Source organism: Strix aluco, chromosome 14 (assembly GCF_031877795.1).
Source record: "Strix aluco isolate bStrAlu1 chromosome 14, bStrAlu1.hap1, whole genome shotgun sequence".
Classification (NCBI taxonomy): domain Eukaryota; kingdom Metazoa; phylum Chordata; class Aves; order Strigiformes; family Strigidae; genus Strix; species Strix aluco.
The window spans coordinates 10907093-10930675 of record NC_133944.1 but is presented as its reverse complement, the minus strand read 5'-3'; the positions used below and the strand labels follow the sequence as shown (position 1 = coordinate 10930675).

At 40.9% G+C, this 23583-nt stretch overlaps 1 protein-coding gene and 1 long non-coding RNA gene across 3 annotated transcripts in view; one reads left to right on the top strand and one right to left on the bottom strand.

The window, feature by feature from the left end:
- Positions 1 to 2306: 2306 nt before the first annotated feature.
- The window catches only part of WTIP (WT1 interacting protein), an 85996-nt gene continuing 64719 nt past the window's right edge, over positions 2307 to 23583 (bottom strand). For both annotated transcript variants that reach the window (XM_074839793.1, XM_074839794.1), the window contains exons 4-8: positions 14922 to 14984; positions 12346 to 12476; positions 11211 to 11262; positions 9343 to 9411; positions 2307 to 6560 (exon numbers count right to left, since the gene is read on the bottom strand). In XM_074839793.1, the coding sequence (XP_074695894.1) occupies positions 6408 to 6560; positions 9343 to 9411; positions 11211 to 11262; positions 12346 to 12476; positions 14922 to 14984 (468 nt within the window). In that variant the 3' untranslated portion in view covers positions 2307 to 6407. The remainder of the gene's footprint in view (positions 6561 to 9342; positions 9412 to 11210; positions 11263 to 12345; positions 12477 to 14921; positions 14985 to 23583) is intronic.
- On the top strand, positions 4254 to 21976 carry LOC141929834 (uncharacterized). The gene is made up of 4 exons (XR_012625116.1): positions 4254 to 4330; positions 6412 to 6597; positions 17231 to 17395; positions 21764 to 21976. It is a non-coding gene; the product is annotated as an uncharacterized LOC141929834 (long non-coding RNA).

The window sequence follows — 23583 nt, the reverse complement described above, 5'->3', positions numbered from 1 at the left end:
CATGTTCCAATGTTTAATGTAAATTAATTACTGATTAAAATGAGGGTGTTTTAGAAAAAAACAAAACAAAAAACCCAACAGGTGTTGCCTTTGCAAAAAGCCATGCCAGCCCAAAGTGTTTGCAAACTGCAGCGCTGGTACTTGATCTGAAGTTGTTCGCATTGTTTTCAGCGGGGCCCTGGTTCTTTGCCATTCTACATTTGCTAACCTCTGCCACCTTTTTCTCTTTTAGCTTATGTGAAGTTAAAGGCATGAGCATCAGTTAAAAGGTATAAGCCAGCTGGTGTCTTGGAAAGAAACTTGCAAGGCCAAATGTGAACACTGAGCAGCTTTGTTACTACCTGTCAGACTGGGCTGATTAAGAAATCCTGTAGCAGTAGGAATGAGACTGCAATTCCAGCTTCCCCCAATGACACACCCAAGGGAATATTTAGGGTATTACATACATCTAAGGCGCTATTATACACACACACACACACATATATATATATATTTTGCTTTGCGTGCGTGTGTTGGTGGGTGTTGCACCAGATGACAAGACTTCTTGAAGTCTTGTCCAACCTCACTTTTCGATGAGTCTATGAATTAGGGGGACTAAAAACTTATTAATGGGGATGTGAGGTGAAGGCAGCCTCACCAGCTTAGTTCATGTATTCCTAATGGTTCCCAGCACTAGTTAAATGTTCAACCCTGGGATGACTTTGAAAAAATCGCCCTTCTACTCATAGCTGCCAGGTGAAGGGTGCAGACCTGGGGGTGGCTAGTAAGGTGAAGAGCAGGGCTAGCAAATAATCTGCATGCTAGACTTAGCAACCATGTGTCATGCAACAGCTTCCAGTTACACACTGCCCTGTGGCTCAGAGTCTGTGCCAGGGAGTCCTACAACACTGCAGACTTCTGTGGTGTTCCCCTCTGGGAGCTGGGTCCTGACTCACACCCTTCCTGCAGTGAATGTATGTTCATTTTCCAGTATGTGTTTCCTGCAAGGAGGCCCATGAGGGGCAGTTAATATTTTCAAGTAAGTATGTACTCTGTTCCTTTCAACCAGGCTGGTTATGGGTTGATATAAATTCTTGCTGCATTAAGAATATGTCCTAGGTTTTATTGACTACATTTGTGTCACCCATGTGGTGAGGCACTATTAAAATGCTTTGAGTTGGCCAGTCTTTGTGCCTTTTTTTTTTTTTTCTTCAAGAAGGGCATGAATTGCTTATTTTGAATGAATTTTTTAAAATTATGAGTGAGAAAATAGCACGTATGTGAAGGCCCTATAGAAGTGTGGTACATCTGTTTCAAAGCACAGAAGCACAGAATGCATCCCTAAAACAATTGCGGCATTTGTAACTCTTTCCATTCTGACTGTGTAAAAGAAAAAATTTGCCAAAATAGCCATTGTGTGACAACCACCAATAAGTTTCATTTCCAAATGTGAAGTCATTTGTACTTTGCAGAGCTGCAGAATAGGCCTCTTCGGAGGAGAGGGGGAGCATCACACAGAAGTAGCAGCTTGTGAGTATTTGGCTTTTGTGAGTCACTAGAGGAAAAAGCATCCACAAGGATGGTGGACTGACAAGCTTAATGGAAAGGAAACTCACTGAATATAAGGAAACCAGGAAGAAACGAGTTCTTGTATTCTTTCCCTAAGCATCTGCTTTTGGCCATGGTTGGAGTCAAGATACCAGCACTGATGAACCTTTTGCCTGATAGATATAGGTGCTCTTGGAGGACCACTGTGTGCAGAAGGTAAATGTGACCAAGCTCCCATCTGTGCCATGAAGCTGGAGACAAGAAGGTGGCAAAGAGCTTCAGAAAGGTAAAATATATAAAAAAGCATCTTTTCAATCCTATCAGAGCTCTGGCCATGATTTCTGAAATACTGTGACTTAGCAAGAAAATTGAGAAAATTCCCCACATCAAGGTCTGAGTGCTTAAATCTATGCAAGTTCATAGCCCAGGCAAGTACTTCTCTTCTGGAACACTCCAAAAAATAATGGGAGTCTTGAAAAGGGAAGTGTTCCTTAATACTGACTGTCCTACATGTGAACTAGCCAGACTGGTTAAAGCTTAATTAAAGTGGCCAGAGTGGCTAAATTCTTTCCTAAGTGCAGCTGCAAAATGTTAGCTGTGGGCATATTTTAGGCCTTAATTAGTAACACTTGCACTGGAGGACCAAATCTTTCATGAATGCAGCTGCAATCAATTAATATCAGGCATTTCTGTAGGCAATACAAGGGTCTCTTGAAAATTGTTTTAGTGCCCACCTACATTAAAAAAATTAAAATACTTATATGCAACAAACTACAAAATCAAAGATAACTACAAAATGTCTTTATTGAAAAAAGCAGATTATAGCATCTAAGGTTAAATGAAACTTCTGACTTTAATATTAAATAACTTAGGATGATAGCAAGTAGCTTCTTCTTTAGATAAATAAATCTACATTTCCCAATTTTTTTCTTCAACAATCAAGGGAATCAAACACTGAAACACAAAACCACAAGTAATTCTAAAGACTAAAAGACAGAAGCACATTGAAAGGTTTTACAAGGATATATATACAAAAATAGTTAAAACTAATGTATATTTTCAGCATGTAAACTAGTTACATGATATACAAACTGGGAATTTATATACTTCCTACAAAATAAAAATCAACGTTGGTCCAAGTTCTTGGAAGAAAACTATATTCTTTTAAAGAAAACGAAAATATTTCTCAAATGAAAACTTAATTTAAGTCAAATTATATACTCTAGTTACGGCATTAGTTACAGGATGAATCACAAACTTTTAAACTTTTCTTGAAACACAAGAAAGCAGCTTTTGTCTCCTTTAGAGCTTTGGTTTACTTAACTACTCTGGAATTTCTGGTCTTAAAGAGCTCCTCTAACCATGTTTTCCTTTTGAAGCTCCACCTTACAAAATATATACACACACACACACGTGCACACAAGTGAAAGGAAAAGGAAAGAAACCCAAACAAACCTTCTTTGAAAGCTCAATTATCTAAGTGCATTCTTTTGTTTTCTAATTATTATTTTGGTCCTTTCTTTGGAATGCATCCTCCAGTCCATGGGGGACTCTGATTCACCTACAACAGCTATGTGCTGCAGGGACTTTGTAAGATTCCCTTACCAAAATGGAAAGGTGTAGTCCTGATGCAAATGAGGACAAGTTGTTATTGTTTCAACTTTATGGAAATATTCTGAAAGTACAGCAAAGGCTTCTGAAGAACAATCCCATCATAAAATGAACTCTAGTAAGTTTACATCTGTGTTGAACTGATTTAATGTAAGAATACTCCTTAAGAAAATCATTAAAAGAAACTTTCTCATTTACGTAATTCCCCAGACAGGAGGTAAAATGTGGAGAAACTGTCACTAGCACTAAAGAGTACAGCACATCATTATTTTAATTTGTTTTTATTTTTCTCTTTGATTGGAAAAAAGAAAAAAAGGCAAATTTCACTCTAGCTACAGTTTTTATATTAAATGCTGGAAAAGCAAAGCTGTACTTCATTATACAGTAATGGAATGCACCTGTCTAGAAAATACTGGAACAACTGCTGCTTTCTGGTTTTAAACAAATTGCTTATTCTATAATGAAATATTACCTTTTGATATTTTTACCATGATGATACTTATCACATTGGAACTAAGTAGAATTAAGAGAGACTGACAAATTAACATGTGAAATGAAATTAAATATTATTCTGTTCTACAGTACGATTGTTTTCAAAAAAGAAGAAAAGGTATGGTATGTACATGTTAGATAGTGTGCTGTCCCTTGAAAAGTATGTTGGAGTGGAAGCTTAAACTTGCCACTGAAGGAGGCAAAGTGAGAAGGAAGGTACTGGCAGAAGACTCGGCTGAATGCCAGAGTAAGTCACCTCCATCTCTGGCCACTCTGATTTAAAAGGTTTTGCTTCTATACTGGTAGAGCAAAGCATTTTTCCAGTACAGTGAGTACTGTTATGGGATGACTTGCTCACAGCAACAGACCCAAACCTTCTTTGTGCATATTAATGACTGTTTTCTTAATTTGTGTTCCCTAAAATATATTGTAAAGACAAGCAAGTAAAAATGCCTCAAAGCTAAATGTGGTCCAAAGCAGCTTCCTTAAATGGAAAAAGTATTACATTGCAGCTGATGCTAAAAGTTTATCCTGAAGCTCTGATATCTTCCACGTTTGTAATAACCTTAAGGAATTTGTCTAGTCATAAGATACAATTTAAGACAACTTTTTTTCCCTTTTCTAGCATTTGCTGTCTGGGCAAGAGGCACGTGTACTTCCACTTCCTTCTGAGACTGGGCTGGTGCCTATGGACACAGAGGTAATGTTTACAAATGCAGAAAAAGTGTGCACGCACCCAATGTCCTCTTTTTCAGGCTAAGCCTCTTAGGTCACACTGCAGAAATGGGGCACTAATTCCTTCAAAACATGGCTATCACATTAAATATGTTAATTATAAACTGATATATATTAATTAGAAAATGACTTTTTAAAGGAGCATTTGACTTGCCAATGAGCATTCAGTAGGGCAGGTTAATCTAGGCCAATGGAAGTTTGGCAGAAGTTCAGGAAACATACCTTTTGTTCCTTACTAACAGAAAAAAAGTAGTTCACAGGAATTTTTCCTGCCACCCACCCTTCCCCCATAAGGAAATTCCAGACTATCAAGAAGTTCTGTTAAGGGAGTTAATTATTCCACTTAGGAATTAGTGTCCATTGGATGCTCTTTGTACTTTTCAAGAGCACCACAAATGGCTTTCAAAAAGTCAGTGGAGCATAAGAAACTAAACTGCAATGGTGTTGCCAAATAAGTCATTTCATCAGTCTGCGTGCTGAATTTAACATGGGATCATTTCTGAATGGATTGGTCAGATTCTCAACGTGTTGAGAACTGGCATGAAAATGTCCCAATTTACACATGCAGAGAATCTGGTCTGGTATTTCCACTTCCTCTGGAGGAGAAGAATTTTATTTTATTGTAATTTTGGATACAGTTAAAGACAGCAATGATGGATTTACTTAAAATATAAATTCAGGAAGGCTGGATCAATTCTCATGAGAATGCAAGGAATTTTTTAAACATACAGATGTGTGATTTGCATGTAAATCATCAACACATGGTAGAAAACAAACCATAAAAAAGATTCGTCTAACTTCCTATATGGAAGACATGTATTTCCCCAGAGCTCTGAGGTTACTGTAAAAGCTTATGCAAAATATGAAAGTGTGTACATTCTATGTACATCTAATACTTGTTATAAAATATGAATGTTTCAATGGTCTCTCTAAATCATTATTTCTGCTAAACTGTACTTTGTTTTCCAATGTAGACAATCACTGTTATCTGTTCAAAAGTACATCTAGAAAAGAACACAAAGCTGAAAAGATAATACAAAAACCACTGTCCCCCTCTTTTTTTTAATAATGTATCAACATACAATCATAAAGCAGTTGGTAACAAATGAAGTCTTGTATAAAACAAGTAGTATAAAGACAAGTGTACCTTTGCATAGAAAGGGGCTGCTAACCCTATTAAACAAAAAAATAGGTTTAAAAGATGAATTCTTTAGTAAGTGCCAAATCATCAAGTTGATATGAATGCATTTTGAAACCATGGCTATGGGTGTACATGGCAAGCAATTACAGAGAGGTCTGTAACTTTCTTCAATTGTTATGACTTTTATGACAAGTATGTGACTTTTTTCAATTGTTATGGGCATGTGCCAATGTTTTGGATATACTCCTCTGTAATGTCATTTTTATATGAGATGCTTACCATATTTCTTTAACAAGCTAAATAGTCTTTGGATGACTGTGGAACTTTGTGGGATGGAAAGCTGGCCTGACACTTCTTCACAGGATGCCATTATCTAACCCATGCTGAAAGCTGTCCTTGCTAAAAACACTTGTTTGCCTCCTATTCACTACACTTCTGGGAATCTAAGTTTTAAAAAATGTGAGACTGTATTCTCTAAGACCAGAATTCAACAAAACTAGCTAAAATGCTAGCATTTATCTTATCATGCTTGCTGCAATATGATAAGGTGCTAACTTTTGGAAAGCAATTCTACACTCCTTACTTGGGTGAAATTTCCACCGAGGGAAAGCAAGTAAGGAGTGCAGAACAGCCCTTTGTACCATTGTTTTTAGAAATGCTGTCATTTACAGTTATAGTTTAGTGGTGAATTATTTGTTCAAGTAGACGGTGTCTCAGTGAAAATGTCTAGATAAAAGAATGCTTATGTACAAGATCAGAAAAGGACCCCTCACCTCTGATTTAAAAAATAAATAGCTGGTTTAGATGGTTATTACTGGAATCTCATCTTTAAAGGAACAGGAAAGTATTTTTAGATTTTTGTCTTCTCTTTCAAACGGCTTATTGGTATTGGAAATGTCTTTCAGAGTTCTGTGACATGCATTGGATAGCTCGGAGGTGGATGCGATGGCAGTTTAATATTAAGGCGCCTGATATGACAGCTGTGGCAGAGCAAGTGGCCCTCTAATGGGTAACAACGATGGCCTTCCTCGTCATTGAGCTGCAAGCCACAATCCTAGAAAAAACATGCACATCCCAGATTAGTGATTCAGGTAGGTCATCTTACAACAGTGCATATAACCCTGAGAGCTCCTTCCCATGCCTCCAATGACTCAAGGGTTTTTGGTAGGTGGACCCTGACTATCTCATATAAGCAAAATGACATCACTGAAATCCAACTGGACAGTCTATAATAGTACCCAGCATTTTTTTTCTGCATTGTTTTCTCATTCTGGTCTCTTCTTCATCTAATAAATGTTGATGGAAATCAAAAACACGCCAAGGACTGACACTGACACATACAACCTGGAAGAGGTTAGAACAGAGGAGGAGCTAATTCTGCAATGAGGCAGTGAGCAAGGAATGGGGGAGCATAAGTGGAGAATGAGAGGAGTGGGCCACAGGGTGAGATGAGACATGTTTTACTTCTGAAGCAGGGCTACACTTTCTTTAGTTTGGAGTTAAAAAAAATTAAAGACTTCAAGGCTAATGGTCCATCTTTAGTGGAAATATATGTTAGTACCTCTGGGGCCGACACACAACTACAGGGACAACATGGGTGAACAACAGTGGAGGAACAGAGTGATGATCCCGCCTGCTGACTATTATGTACACTGCAATAGAGAAAATCTTGGTTTTCAGTTGTCATCATTATAATTTTGAGGACACTTTAAAGTCATGACAGTTTTGTGCTTGGATTTGATGTTTCAAGTATGTTAAATACTTAAAAATTGTTACTGTGACCAGTCCTGACAAACCAGAGATTCTGAGTATGTATTTGTGCACTTAGAAAGGAAAAAAAAATTGAATGAGTTGGGCATATAGGTCATTTTAGTATTGAAAACTGATGCAAAGTTTTTTAATTGGACACAGAATACAATTCTTCAGCTTTCATAGCTCAAGTTAAAATCCTCAAATTTTACAATGCTGAAGTAAGAATGAAAACCGGATTTTAAAGTAAGCTTTAAAACTGGAGCGTTAGTTTAGGGAGGCTTTAACCAGAGTTTCTGCCAAGGTAGTTTTCTGTGTGTTATTATATGTTACCTAATAACTTTATAGTCCTTTATGTAAAATTTAAATTCAATTCCTCATTAGAACATAACCATTTCAGATGCCCTACAGATGTGCCAAGTGTTCATACCTTTTTCCCCTCTCCAAAACTGTATTTATTTTCTGCAGTGAGAAAGCCTGCCTTCTCAGTGGATTTCAGTTTTAGAGTGGGGGTCTATTGATCTGTAAACCAGCTTCAACTTCTCAGCAGAAGTTAAGTGGTTGCACAGGAAAGAGATGATGTAGAAAAGCAGCAAAGTTTGCAAACTGACTACTGACTTTGCATGGCCACCAGGTGATGATGACATTACCAGCATTTCAGAAGTGACTGTGTGAGTCGTCACAGCCTTTGCAAACGTCTCCATGCAAATACCTCAAAATACCAGCACTAACTTTTTTAGCAGTATTTGGAGAGAGCAGTGACCCAGTGTGTACAGTTTGAGAGCCTGATTTGAGACCATTAGGCAGTAACCTACCCCTGTTGACACATGGCTAACCCCCTGATTTCTGTACATAAATGCACTCTGCCATTCTGGGCAGATGTGGAGGCAGCTTGATTTGCCTCAAACTGGAAGGAGAATGGGGAAATGAATAATGAAACAGAACTGAAAATAAACCCCCATTGGGACATTCTAATATAAAGTCAATAGCCTGAGAGAGAAGGGGAGGGAGCTGTCATAGGTGAAGCCTGCACAAAGCAATAGATGGGGGAAGAAGGAGGAGGGAAGTACAGCTCTCCAAAATGCTGTGATTTCCTGTGCCAATTTCTCTTTAAAAATTAATGGCAAAGGATGGAGTATCAGGTATCTTGTTGGAAGGGATAGCTGAGTGGATGGGTTCTTCCTTACATTTAGGTTCATATACATGTCAAGATGCCCTGAATTTTGTTACTTTCTCTCTCAACTGGAAGTCTCTTTGTAAAACCTTTTTGTGCAAAAGTACATGGAAGATAGTATTGCTGTATTTTGCCTCTGGTGCTAAGACAGTTAAGTAGCAGTTAGGATCTGTGTGGATATTTGCATGTTATATCAGTGCGCCAAACCTACAACAAAAGGGAAGTTTTAGGTTGATCCCAAATGAAAGCGTTTGTTTCCTTCCTTATGCTCCTGAATGCAGAGCTAGAACTGAACTCAAGCTCTCCTCTTCAAAGCACAAGCACTAATCCCACAACTTGATCTGCCCCAATAAATGTTTAAATGTTCTGCACACAAAGAAACTACTCCCAAAAAGGGACAGAAAGTCAGTGGTACCCATCTTTTTTCTAGTAAAGAATCAATATTCATTCAGCATGGAAAAAACACAGATCCCCTAGAAAAGCTGTCCAGTGTAGGAGCAAGGGTCCTTCCCTGCACAGGCCATGTGAATTCAAGTCTCCTCAGTTCAGAGCCACGCAAGGCCAATCCAGAGATCCAGGAAAAAGAGAACCGGCACCTACTCTTTGTTCTCTCCCCATCTGGAAGTATTGAGAAAATTCAACCCAACCAACCAAACCCAGCTTTTGAAGTTAATATATTTGGGGAAAAAAGAAGAAACTAATTTGATACTGGAGATGGCAGCACCACTTGCAGCCCAGCTAGCACTCATCCCCTCGCCTCCCTCCAGGAGCTGTGGAGCAGAGCCCGACCTGCCCAGGCGTGCAAGAGCCAGCAAGTGCACCCTGGGGTGCGAGTCAGGCACCTACCAAGTGGCTGCTAGTTCTTAGCAAAGCCTTGCCGTGGGGCAGGCTGGCAGAGGCACCTGATGCTTACCTCGCAGTGATAGCACTCCACATGGTAGTCTTTGTCCATTGACACCACCCGAATGGTCTCCTCAGAACCCTGTTGGGGAAGCAGAGAGAGGTGAGAGTGAGCTTGTAAGTAAGTGGCATTTTCTCAATCTTCTTTCAGTGCCCAACCTATCACTTTTGAGAGCTGTTTCCCTGGGGCATCCCCTCTTACTTGGCAGAGCAGAGCTCTGCAACCACAAGGGTCTTGTCCCCTGGTACTCAGCACTGCACCGCTAGCTGTGCTGTTTAGCAGCAGCGTGGGTGTCTGACATACATAACTAAGCTGTAAAGGTCATTTGGGAAGTGTAGCCAAAACTCTACACTCAAGGGACAAATTAGTCTTCAAATAAAATAATTTTCAAAGGGCACCCAGGATCTAAATGACTTACCAGCGAAAAAATACGATCTGCTGCTTGGGTTACTTTTCCTTGTAGACATCCTGACCTGAGTTTTCCAGAACTTGTAATCCCGTCAAACCATCTGCTGCACAGCTATTTTGCACATGTCACTGTATGTACCCCATAGGGATTTACATACCAGTCCGGCAGGTAATTATGTGCCCAGGCCAAAACCTCAGCATGAGGGTGGATGGGGTGGAGTTGTGTAATTCCTGGCTGAGCCTCAGGCCCTGCAGAGCAGCCCATACCCTTCTTGTAACCTCACACACTCTTTCTCTGATCCACTCTGAAGACAGAGCTCATTAAATGTGTTGCCTTGCATTGTTTCCAGTTCCAGGTGTGGTTAGAGCATCAGATATGACGTAGACTATGTCTGAGAAGCTGTGGACATGTTAGTACCTGCACTGCTACACTGCTAGACTTGAACTAACCTAAGATACCTCCATGGGAAAGAACGTGTAGTCCCTCCTGCTAGCCATGAGATGAGTCAGCAGTAGGACTGCCTTTTCTTTTTTTCTTTTTCAAAAAGTAATTTTGTAAGACAATGCAGCAAAATTTAAATTATGTGAGAGCTGGTCATTTAACAGAAATAACAATGACAAATGAGGGTAAGGTGCAGAGTGATGGAGGTGGGCATGCTTAGAGGCTCTAGCCACAGGCTTTACTAGGGCACAGCAGCATACAGGATGTGAGCTCTGGCTCTATAACCATGACAAGAGTAAAAGGAGGGAGGCACTGAGGCCCTTGCTTACAAATAAGCTGGTCAGTGACCTCACCAATGGGAACTTACTTAGAGGGTCCTGCACCCACCAGAGTATGAGGGAGCACCACTGTGGGCAGGCAGAAAAGGCATGTCTTAATGTAGAAGTCTTGTCATGCTAACTATACTGTCAGGATAGGCTGAGGTTGCAAGCAGGTCATTCACTCAGCTTCCCTTTTAGCCAGCTGCTGGCTTTTCCACCCCTTTAAGCACTTTCATTACGTTGCCACCCCAGGAGGACAGACTGTGTGGCCTCTTCACAGGGTCAGGGTAACCCTCAGATGTCTTTTCAAGTTTGGGCATCTTAACAGATCCACATCAGAAATGCAAACATAGCAGACAAGGAAAATTGCTACTTGAGCTAATGGGAGATTCTAAAAATAAACAGGGCTTTACTTATTGGGTTGTTCTTGGAGCCCCAGTCAGGGCTTTCAATTAAATGAGATTTATAACAGCATAATTAAGACCTGGAAAGCACCCTAAAGATACAAAGTACTATGCTGCATAAGTAGTATGATTATTACAACCTCTGGGAATGTTTGGGAGTGACATTATTGCTGAACTGTGTTTAATTTAGTATCTGACATCGTACAGATTCTGGAAGAGGGAGAAAAAGCATCTAATGTGTTTTTAGAAAGTGTTCATATGCCAACAACTGTTTTCTCTAAAGAGTCAGTGCACGTTAACATGTACCTGTGCTGGTAGGATCGGCTGGTTACAGGAAGCGCATTTTGGTGCAAAAACCCTAGGGTGCAAGAAGAAAGTGTTCACATCACATTTAAAGCTTTTTTAAAAAGTAGAACCAAGAGAGGTATTCTAACCATGCCTTGTTTTTAGCAAAATGTAGATCCACAGGATTTGAAACACCTCTAAATGTTTGATGATATTCAGGGAAAAGGAGATTTGGAAGAGGCTGATCTACCCCAGCTTTATTGCTTAGATCTTCCTGACCTCTAGGCATAGTGAATCCAGCCCTTTTCCCGCATATGCCCTTTCTCTTACCTTCCTTTACTCATAAAGCCATTCAAATTCTTCCAGAGACTCACCTCTTTGACTGCAAAGCAGCTCCCGCCTTGGGGACTGTCACTATCTGATGTCAGGAAGATATAACCATGCTAAGTAGGAGAGGGGCTGATCTTGGCTAGTATCTACTTAAACCAAATACATCAACTGCTCTTATTATCCACAGCTGCATTTTACAACAATCACTGGGCCAACATCACTCTATCCTTGTAACATGGTCAACATGAAACCAATAGGTTTGAGTTCAGAGTGATTTACTCTGATGTATAAGCTGAGTTATTGGTTGACTGAAGCTAAGAGCGTTCATGTTGCCTTTGAGCAGGAGCAGAAAGGAATCCAAAAGCAGTCACTTAAACCACAAAACTTTTTGTTAGGTGAGGCTAAAATCATTCTAACACTAGCTGGTAAATTACATGTCTACTGTCCAGTCTAGGTTAAACTAACTTACGTGCACCAGTGTCATGCATTACCAGAACTTTGACTCTTAGAAACAGCCAGCAGAACCTACTGTTACTTGCAGAATTAGCCTGATCTAATTAGTATTGAAGCCCTGAAAGAAGTAGAGAAATGGCCACCAGAAAAGTACATCCTCTGACACAACTAGCCATTGTATGCCACACTGGGCCCATGAAGTGACCTTTAACACAACTTTAAAATACTTTACAAATGCAACAAGCGAGAGCAGCACTTCAGGGACATCTGAGCAAATAGGGATGACCCTTTTTATCTGTTACAAGGCTTATAACTATACCAATAATTTAACTACTATAATTTTTCCAAGCACACAATCAATTTGCACACTTACGTATGGTAGTCTTTGACACAGTAAATATTGTTCTCCACATCTACAGTGAAAGGGACTCCATCCAAGCACTCATTACACACCACGCAGCGGAAGCAGCCAGGATGGTATGACTTTCCAAGGGCCTGTAAGATCTTAGGAGGCAAACAGCAAAATAAGTGGATGCATGATTACATGAGATTCCCCCACACACACATACTGCTGTATCTGATTCTTAATAATGACAGTGAGAAAAGTGCTTCAGGACGAAATTACCACTCTGCAGATCTGTCAGCAAGGGGCCTTTTAAAACAATCAACTTGCTTATTTCAGTGGGTTTCAGTAGGCTCCAAATAAAGAGGGAGAACTGTGAAAATCAGGCTAACGCCCATCAGCCTTAGCTCTGCAGGGCCAATACTGCCAACAGAAATTAAAAACAGCTTCAGAGACCATTTCTTGGAAAATCTGTTGCAGCCAAATACAAGTTACTGGGATACAGCGTTAATTCACAAAACTTAACAGGCTGTAACAGACAGAATCCAAACCAATCATTACTCAAAAAGTAAAATAACAAAACAAGCAAATAAATAGGTGTCCCTTTATTAATTAAAGATTCTAATCCACCACAGTTACTGACAGGTTATCACTCAGTCATAGGGGCCCACTGGTTTCTGTTAAAATTCCATCTGTATCCATGTATTTGCATACAGATCCATCCATCTGCCCAGGCTTTTCCCATGCTGACCTTCCTTACTGCATTTTAAAGGTTTCACAACCTGACACAGTCTCAGTTACACTGCTACAGATCTAATCCCATCCCTCCTGGCATCCTTGTATGTAACACTCAGTGTGGCACTGGGACATCAAGGAGGAGGCAGCCAAGCCCACGAATAAGCCTTTGGGAAGAGTGAGACACAGTATCATCTTCAGGCAGCTCTCAACAGGTTATAGCACCAATTGCGTATATTTCAGGTATAAGAAACACCTTTGGAAGGTGATTTCAAAAAGTATCTGCTATCAGCAGTGCTCAGTTTGGAGCTGCTAAGAAGCTGGAGATGACAAATCTCCACAGGCCAAGCTCTCAGGGTCCTGTAGATGATTCTATGAATAAAGATCAAATCAACAGGAAATAAGAAGTGGCGCCTAGGAAAAACACACAAAGTCAATTTAATTTAACCTTTTTGTCCCCTCTAATGAAGCCCTATAGCTCTCCATTCAGTAAGTGGCATCAGACCCCATCTGGTTTGCAATCCTGTTCCTAGCCAGAAACAACTCATCTCCCTGTGCGTGCGGCTATCTAGGCAGCTACGTAACACGTGCAGTCAGCCTGGAGTGGCTGTGCAGGGTAACACACACAGTCAGCCTGGCAAGTGGCTGTGCAGACACCCCTTTGCAAGGGCCAACTCCTCACTCAGCTGCACTTCCAGCCCTGAACAGCTTCAGCGCTCTGCTCCTCAGCTCTGCGTGGGCACCATCATTGTATGTGCGCTCCCAGGGAGGAACACGAAGGAATTAGCCAAATAAAACTGCTTAATTCCTGGAGCTGTTTCCTTTTGTCAGAACACACTTGCTGATGAGAGAAAGGCAGACAAGCACCTGCCAAGCTTCCAGCTACTGAGCTCCACCAAGGAGATATTATGGACTCTTGCCTGGGATTCTGCAATTAAGGGCCAGCTCAAAGCATGCAAGTCAGGATACCCCTCCCCCTCCCAGCATGACACAACTCTAGAAATTTGCTCTTGGGCTAAAACGAACAATATCCTTGTCCAACCAGTGGTGCCAGGATATGAGCCAGAATCCTCATTAATGAAGTCTCCATTCCAGCTCCTACTGAACCTCAGTTTGCAACGCAATAGCTATTTCTATTAGGCATACTGAGGTTAATACACATTTTAAAACAAGAGGAAAATAGATCTACTACACAATCTGCACTTCTTCAATGTGCAAGCCACTTCATTTTGTTTGGGAATTCCTGCTTAGGAAGAACAGATTAAATTCTTCCTACTTTCACCCAGTGAAACAGTGCCAGCAGTATCTGGCCCAACCCATAGCCCTTTGATATTTTTATTATAAAAGTAACTCTGCTGGCTCCCTACAAATCCCAGCAGCGATAATGCATTTTAACTGATGTGGAGCAAGTGGCAGAAGGTAAACAAAGCAAGTCACAGAGCAGGCAGCAAGCCTCAAGACTACTGATAATGTCCCTCTCCTCTCTAGCCCAGATTCCATCCGCTTGACAGAGCTCTTGCTATTCTACTGTCTTACAGAGCACAGCCTGTTTTCCTTTACCATGTTCTCAGACGAAGCTGTGCTGTAGTTTTCCCCCTTTAGTATTAAAATCCTATTTATCTTTTTTTTTTTTTAAAACTGGCATGTGGCAGAACAACAGTCTCCCATGATCTCAGGTAGAAAAGAAGCCCTACTTACTGTACTTTGTAATAGAGTATTTTTATTTATTTACTGCCTCTGTTTCAAAAATTACCTTGACAGAAGTGAAGACAATGATAGTCGACTAGGGAAAAAGCACAATGTCTCACAGCGCACTACCCAAAGCATGTGAAAAGCAAGCTACCCCGCAGTTAGGAATTTAGGTCTCTTACCATTTCCATTATGAGGTGTCCACAAACAAAGCACTTGTCCGCTGTTTGCTGAAAACCTGAATACTGTTCAAATGACAGAAAAGAAAGGATTATTAGTAGCCACTCCTCTAGCTGCAGAAATACATTTTAAGTGAACGCTGCGCTATTTTCCAGCCTGTGCTGTATATGATAGCAAACTATATAATAGGTTTGGGAGACAGTGACTTGGAAGCCTTCGCTCTGCTCTTGCAGCATGCTCAGATACCAGTTTGGCCTTATGATCTACTGCAAGATTTCCATTGAGATTTCCAATGTAACAATATTATTTTAAGTTTGATTTTTTTCTTGAAGCCTATTTGGTGAGTTTGTGCTTGGTGTGCTACAATTAGCTTGAATTCACTTTTTGGTGGTTGTTGTTGGGAAAGTGAACAACACAAGACTTACTTCCCGACTCCTGCTCAAATTAGTGACCAGATGCTTACTGACCTCAGATTTTAGAGCTACATTTCACTCAGTGCTATATGCAGGCTAGAAAAATGAAGACTGGCCCAAGGAGGATTTAGGTGCCTTATGGATACCAAGCTTTTTATCCAGGGAAGAATCTGAAAGTCCAGTCGTAGAAGCTTGGGCTCCCTGCACAATGTGGGTAACAGTAGGATACCTCAGAAAGAAAATACGCCAACTGTCAGCCCATGCTCCAGCCTGAGGGGAAAAACAGGAAGGCTGGGCAGGCCTGGCAGCACAGCCCTCTTGGGTTCAGTGCCTGGGGCATGACAGTGGAGAGATACTTTGCCCACTTGGGACCAAAGCTCTGTGTTCCCTGCCCAAGTGTTTTTGACCTTACTTTGGACTTGCATCCCCAAAGCGGATCCTGTTTCAGATGCCAAAACTGTCTTTAGCCTTACGTTTAGAGGTATATAAAAAAATATCAAGGTTATCAGGCCAAGGTGACTGACCTACCAAACAACTACCCTACAGGCAAGAGGCATTTGTCTGAAGAACTCCAGCCATGTAATTTTGAAACTAGTATTTGCAGTGGCTGAACTTTACCCTCACCCACTGCAGTCCCATATAAGCAAAGTGCTGCGTGTGCACTGTTTCCTGCCAGAGGGAAGGGGTGCCCGGTTATTTGTATGGTATTGCACAGCGATGCTGATTTCTGCAATTAAGGTTGTAGCAAAGCTCACCTGAAATGTACTTTAGCTGCACAAGATAAAAGACAGGGAATGGGGAGGATGAGTGTAAACTGGTCTCTTCTCCCAGAGCATAGGTTAATTGGTTAAGGCATCTAATGCACCTCAGAGGCTCAACCCAACAGAGCTTATGGCTTGCTCCACTCCCTCCTTGATTTAGTGGGGATTAACTGTCTCCTCACTTCAAAAGCCAGTGGTTCCCAGCCTAGAGATGCCATACGTTTTCCTTTTTATTGGTGTGAGTGGATTACATGTTATTTCAGATCAATAGGTTGGAGACAAAATTATTGTTGCTATGCAATGAAGTGATTATGAAGGAAAAGCTCTTGAAGACACATTGACGGGCCCAGGAAGTCAGTAAACGATGGTATGGCAGCTTGTCACAGCTCCAAATTGACTACACACTAACACAGCTCATGAAATCCTGAGAAACTCTGAAACTTCATCAAAAGAGACCAGGGTGTTGAGAAACAAATACAGAGGTGGGCAGTCTTAACTGGCTATTTCTGCAAGATACTGTTTTTTTGCTTTTTTCGTCTTTTTACTGGTGCAGAAAAAAGGCCTTACTGCTTGAGATGCTTCTTGGCTGCATTGCATCTGAGTAACCATCCGGCTAGACTATTTCCTAAGGTTGTGAACTCGAGGGTTACTGGAAACAGGTGGGTAGGTCCTAGTGGCGCAGACAGCAGAGGATTAACAATAGTACAAGCCCAGCTAATTCTGAAATCCTGCTGGAATGAATTTACCAGTACCATCTGGCTGTCATTTGATAAGGAATGCAAAGGAGCATTTACCCAGCTATTGATTACAAGGGAACACTATTGCCCAAGAACAGAATGGCCTAGTGGTCAGATTAATGTCATTTATTGCTAACTAGATTGTCATAAATTACACTGTTTGCCAGAAAGAAAGGTTTTGCTGACACAAAAATCACTCTTTATATGACTAACCCTATTAAATTAAAATCATGATTTGTTTTTAACAAGAGAATTGTTATTTGTCAAACACATCCAGAACTGGATTACCCAATTAAGAAGGCTTTGCAAAATGGCAGTAAGTCTAATAGCAGTGATGAAATATTTCATGGGCTTGGGGAGCTGTCCTTTACCACTACACTATTCTCTTTTCCGATCACAGTATCGATCCCAGGCAAACTGGAGACCTGATTCAGCGAGATTAGCGTTTTGGATTCAGTTCTACTTGTGCTTTAAATCTATTTGGACTGGAAAGGAATAACAGCCTTGGATCTCAGCAGCACTGTTTTCTACATGATGGTAGTACTGTGGACACTGCTGTTTAAAGGTAAACAATAAATTACTTTCTCTACATTTTTGTAGCTCACCTGTCAACTTCTGCTTTGCAGTGTTTGTCCTTAATTTGGAGAGTTCAAACAGGACTGTTGTGCTGTTTTCAATTTTAGAAGCAGAGCTTACAAACTAAGCCTTAAAATACTAATTAAAATTGGCAACCTCTGTCTTTGAAGCACTTGATTATTATTAACCTTCACAAATCTTGTGTGTGCAACAAGAGAGAAGTTGTGACTTGCTCCACCAGACTGCACGTAAGGCAGAATGGCGTCTTTATTATCTCTCACCACACCCAGGAGCCTCCCCGATGGTGGGTTCCCAGCATGGCTGGGTGAAAGAAACACTGGTCCCCCAGAGCTTGTGAAGCTAGGTAACTGCAAAAGAGGAGATTATGCTCTACAGACTTGTAGCCTCTTTTAATACTGACACAGAGGAGGGAAAAGAGCTTTTGTGTGCACACCAGCCCTCCCTCACAATCTGGGGACGTGAAAAACAGATTGAGGTGAAAGTGAGGTAATAGAAGCTGATACACAAGACTCCAATGGAGAAGCCAAATCACAGCTACGCTTCTGTACACATGGTATTTTATACACACAATTTCATTCAGGATGTAAGTGCTGGGCTCAATTCTAGTCTTACTTTGTAAGGGTTTCGTATGTGCCAGTTTTTTTTTTTTTTTTTAAATATAATTTGTTGGCAGACCAGTAAGATGATGTAAATACAGACCAATCTCAAACTAGACAGAAATGTTCATAAGTCTACAGACAGTCTGTACCCAGGACAAATAAGCATGATTTTGAACTTTCCCCAATATTCATTATAGATGCTCATTAAACATATATAAAAACATTGAAAGAAGTTGTTATAAAAAGAACAGCTCTGCAATTCAAAGCTGAAAATGAAGTGTTACCCTTTACTCTCACTTCTGTGACTTAGAAATAAGATGCTAGTTACCAGGATGCAAAGAAAACAAGTGCATGTTGAAGATCTGGCATATTATTTTTCCAGATTTCTTAGTTTGGTCCCAACTCTTTTCTCCTGTATTTACCTTGTCCTTGACTTCTCTCCCAGGACAATAAAATCTCACTTTATGTGCATGAATCAAAAGTTTGTAATCAAGCTCCCCAATGATACTTACATAAAATAAGACTCTGGGAAACTAAATAAACCTTGAGAAATATGTTAATTATGTTAGAAGCAAAGAGTAAAAATAAAGTAGAAGATTTGCCTGGCTGAACTTTTCTTTTGTTTGATGTCCAATATACTTTGATTATCAAACAGGCAAAAAAAATCTCTAATGATTCTGTCCAAGAGTCTTTGTTTCAATGTAAGAGGAAAACAAGTCCCCTTCTGTCCTGAATATTTAGGCCTGTTAGTGTCCTCCTGTGATAATCTTGGGGTTTATAACTCTCCTGTCTAATGTGCAAAATATCCAAAAGAAATTAACAATGAATTTTGAGCATATAATGAACAATTATGCATGGAGGATAATCCCACCAAGTACTATGAGAAACAATGTCTCCTGTCTGCCCTCAGTCCTGTAACCAATCTTGGTTGTCTACACAGGGTCTTTTAAAGTTTGATGTTCTCATCATGATTTTCAAAAGAAAAACATTCAGAAAATAGCATGCCTGAAAAAGGCTTCAGGACCCAAAGTTTCTACCTTAGGCAATGTCAGATCTTTGAAAAGACATGTCGCTTCTCCTTTGCATGCCTAACCGTGCCCAAGGAGAGGCTGATGCACTTCCCTGCTGTTATGCACTCAACGAAACAAAACCTTCATCCTGGAAACAGACCCTGGAATCTCATTCAGGCCCATTTTCTTCTTTGATGAGGATGTTCAAAACCTGCTAAAGGTTTGTGCAACCAGATCAAGTGGGTTACATTTCAGTAGGTGTGGCAGTTGCTGCCCCGGTAATGGTATGAAGCCGTAAAAACTACAATTCACTGTTACAGCACTGCAAAGTCACTGAACGTGCTTGAGATTCCTACTCTTTTATGCTTTAAGGGCTTTTGAGAGGGATGATCGGGAGTTTTTGCCAAAATGCTTCAGGCATTTAATTCTGAAAACTAATTTCTGAATTGGGTGCTATGCTAATAATGTATTCCAACCCCAGGCTGCCTGTAATCCCTCACAGACTCTCTTCTCCTTGGTTTCCCATTAGCAGAGCATCTGTCTTCTCGCTGCTTTATTGTTTGCTCTCTGCATGGGACCCTCAGTACACGGGACACAACAATGCAAGAAATTCATGGGATCACGTTAAGAGAGGGAGAAAATATCAAATTTGGTTTCATGCAGATGGGGTTTTGTTGTTGTTAGCTTTTTTTTATACACATATTTAAATGCAGTGATTAAACTGAACAAAACAGGGCCTTCGCAAGCACAAAGATACAGAGCCCCATGGCAGGTGGCAGAGATTAAACTGAAGGAAAATAGTCCAGAAATTTACTCTTCATCTCTTTCATATATCCTGTTGCTTCTCCCTGTCTTGCTGCCAGTGAGGAAACGCTACTGCAGCAGCTTATCTTCTTGCTTCTGAGTTTCTACTTTGTCATGTTTCAAGGACACGTGCAGGGCAAGAAGGGACTTCGTGTTCTGCACAGACGTAACAGTTGGTCTGGCTACACACAAAACTCTGCCAAAAATCAGGACTTCAGCGGGTAGCTAACTTTGCATTAGCAGTCAGGCATTTTATAGCTGCTGAGAAGGGAATTAGCCATTTACTTCCTAGAGAGCCTACAGAGACCCATATGTGAGAACTCACCAAAGCTACTTTCTGTCTCATTAATTAAGAACCAGTAATGATTTTCTTACCTAAATCTTCCTTAAACAAACTCCTGTGGAAGCTTTCCACAGTGACAAGGATCAAGTAAAAAGCCTGAAGCAACAACTTTAACTCTGAATCTTATCATATAGCCCAGAATCTATTAACCTGATTCACATTATCCAGCACTTCATACTGCACAGCGCTATACTCTTGCTGTGGGTTATTTTACTGTCACGGCTACCATCTATTATGCATACTGCGAAAGAAACTGTCTACATTAGAACATATCTTCCTGGAAAAAAAATAATCTGGATTTTATTCAAAACAGTTGTTGAAAGATTTCAATTCAAAACATAACAGCATCTAATACCAATGTTTACTACAGAAGTGGAAACACACCACTTTCTCACATGTTTTTTTTCTAACTCTCCCATAGAAAAAAATTAATGCTGTCTGCTTACAAGTGTTTGGCAGGAGTCACACATAATAAGAAAGAGCTCTAGTTCTTTTAAGTGTGCTTCAGTTATTGTAATTTACTTTTCAATGGAATATTAAGAAAAATTGAATAATCTGACTTTTTGGATCACCATCTCAAGAGGAAATAGGGGAGTGACTATCTGGCGTGAAACCAACTGGACTTTGCAACAAGCTCTTCAAAACATTCCACCAGCAAATGTAAAGTACAAGATAGTTGCAAAAGCTAGTCCATAGTGATACACCTCAGAAAAAGAGCCCATCCTTGTCTTTCCTTGTCTATTTTGTCATGGCCCAGAGAGTGATTTCTGTGACCCATTTAACAATCTGTAACCCAGTTCAGGAAACGCTGAGCATCCTTTTAGTGAATACAACCTTACACACTGACATTTCATCACATTATGTTTATCTATATTATCACCTGGGTACTGCCTGGGTACTGCTCTTTATAAACTTGAGGGATTCTTGTGGACTCCAGTTTGTCTCGTGTTTCAAAACACCAGTTTTCTTCAATTTGCAGACCTGGAGTTTGGCATGCCATGCAGTGTTTGCAGCACTCACCCTCAGTTTCTCAGCCTTGGTGCCAACACTTTTATATGGGCCCTAGCTTTAAAAACCTGTCCTCTCGGATGAATTCCTGGGAGACAATCCAGACCCCCCCTGAAGTCAATGTGACTTCTGCTACCAGCTTCAATGGACTTGTAACTTCTTGATAGGGAATACAGCACTACAGAATTGTGTTGCAATGAAAGGTGAACCCAAACTGCCAGCTCTACACACTCTTCATGCTGATCTACATTCAAGTCAAAGTGCAGAGGCCAATCAATATTTGACTATCCCTAGATATTTTGAAATTTGAATTTGAAGCCCATCTGTAGGTTTGATGCAACACTTGAATTCCGAATACCCCAATTAATCATTGTTACTGTCAAATTTGTTTATAAAATAAAACCAGGACCACTGGCATACTACAAACTTAGGAAAAACTAAGGAAGGAAAGTATTCAGAATTTTTTGGCAGGGAGGGGCTGGAGCGAGACACACACAAGTAACAACATGAACTTCACTCCCTCATGCGCCAATTACAGTAACACGCTATAATCTGTTTGCCTTTGTTTTCAGTGACAGTATTTGGGAGTACAGCAACGCTGGGCATTCATAATGCCCCTGGAACTTGAAAGCACCTCCTGTTCTAGCCTAGAGTCACCAGCACCTTGAAAATGCTCACAGATTTCCTTACACTTCTGTACATTAGGAACATTGCAGCAAATCCCTTTCCAAGCTTTGATGCCATCATTCTGTTAAACGTATCAATAAACACCCATGTCTGTCTGTTCTCTGACTGGAGTATGTACTTTAATAGCAAGACTCCTAAATAGAACATCCTCACAGTTATCTAGAACTGCATTTGCTCTGTCATTCCCATTAGATATGAAATGGACACGAGCTGCAACTTTAATCATTCACCTTTTCAATCAAGTCTATTTTTTCTGAGTCGCACTTAGCAGCAATGGGCTTTCTGACTAATGCACTAGTCCCAGTGGTGACTCCCAAGGGGGATCTCCAAACATTTATACTGAGCGAGATGGAAAATCAAACCTCTGACTCCAGCTGACACCAGCTTCCATTACACTAAATAAAAACTATCTTCTTAGGGCCCCAGCAAATGGGACAGACCATTTCCCACACTGCCTGCCTTGGAGAACAGCATGCACAGAAAGTGAGAAGAACAGCCTCATTAGTATTAATATTTACACTGCTGTCATACCCAGGGGCCCAAATTAGGGTAAGGGTCTTGTGTTTGGTGCTTCAGGAGTTGAAGGTGCAAGCCCTGCTCTCATGAACTGCCAATCACCCAGCTAGTCCTCCACCAATATCCTATCCCTTTCCCCCATGAAAGGCTGACCATTTCCATTTGTCACCTCCTTACCCGTCTTGCACACCCTGATCCTTTTGCATTTTTTAAATCGAGAGTTTTACAGTTGTGGATACAAGATGAGGCTCTGTATGATCTTGGTAGACAACTTTTGCATTGTGGTGGCCAGCTGCAGAGCAAAGAGGCTACAGCTGTAGGAAGGAAGAGTGTCCTGAGCAGGTATGCTGGTGTAGGGAAGAGAAGAATCAGAAACCCCAGTAGACTGGGTGGAGAGAAGGCGGCAGACCTGCGAGGCAGCCTGCAGGGCTGCAAGGCACAGCTCTGTTGGGGCTGTGGGCTGCTTGCCCTCCTGCCACAGCCTCAGCCCTTGGCTCTCCCTGGCAGGAGGGAATGAGGCCAGGGCAGGGAGCCGCAGAGGCACCAACTGTCACAGGGGCTGGCCACCCTCCGGGATGGGAAGGGCAGGAAGGGACACCCAAAGGCCTCCTGGAGGCATGCAATGCACTAAGTCTCTCTTTATGGTTGGCATGTGCAAAATGAAATTTTTAGAGCCTTTCTCTCTGAGGATTTATGGGCAAAGTGACAGATCTTCTTCCAGTCTTACTCACTGAAATGGATGAACAGCTTTAGATGAAACTTTCAAGAACTAATGACAGCAAAGTTAGCCGCAGGCAAAAACTTGGTGTGAAGAAGTTCAGCCTAAATGATGAAATTTGGCAAAGTTATAAGACAATGAAAGAGATAGTCTTAAAAGGGGAAGTTTTGGATGACCTTAATGCTATGCATTGCAGCTTGTGGTGTCTGTAGTAGGTTATTTCCAGAGCATCTGAGTGTCTTCCAGTAGTGCATTAAGCAATGTAACTAACATCTGTCATGAGGTTCATTTTCCCTCTCATCTCCTCCCTGGAGGGAAATTCTCTCATTTCTTAACCTCTACTGGACCCCCACTCAATAATGTTCATTACCTCAAGAGAAAAAGGAAAAGCCTATCAAAAAGGAAAAAAAAAGAAAACAGAGATAATAGATCTAAGATTCAGGCTGCTTTGGTGACATTTTAAAAGTCTTT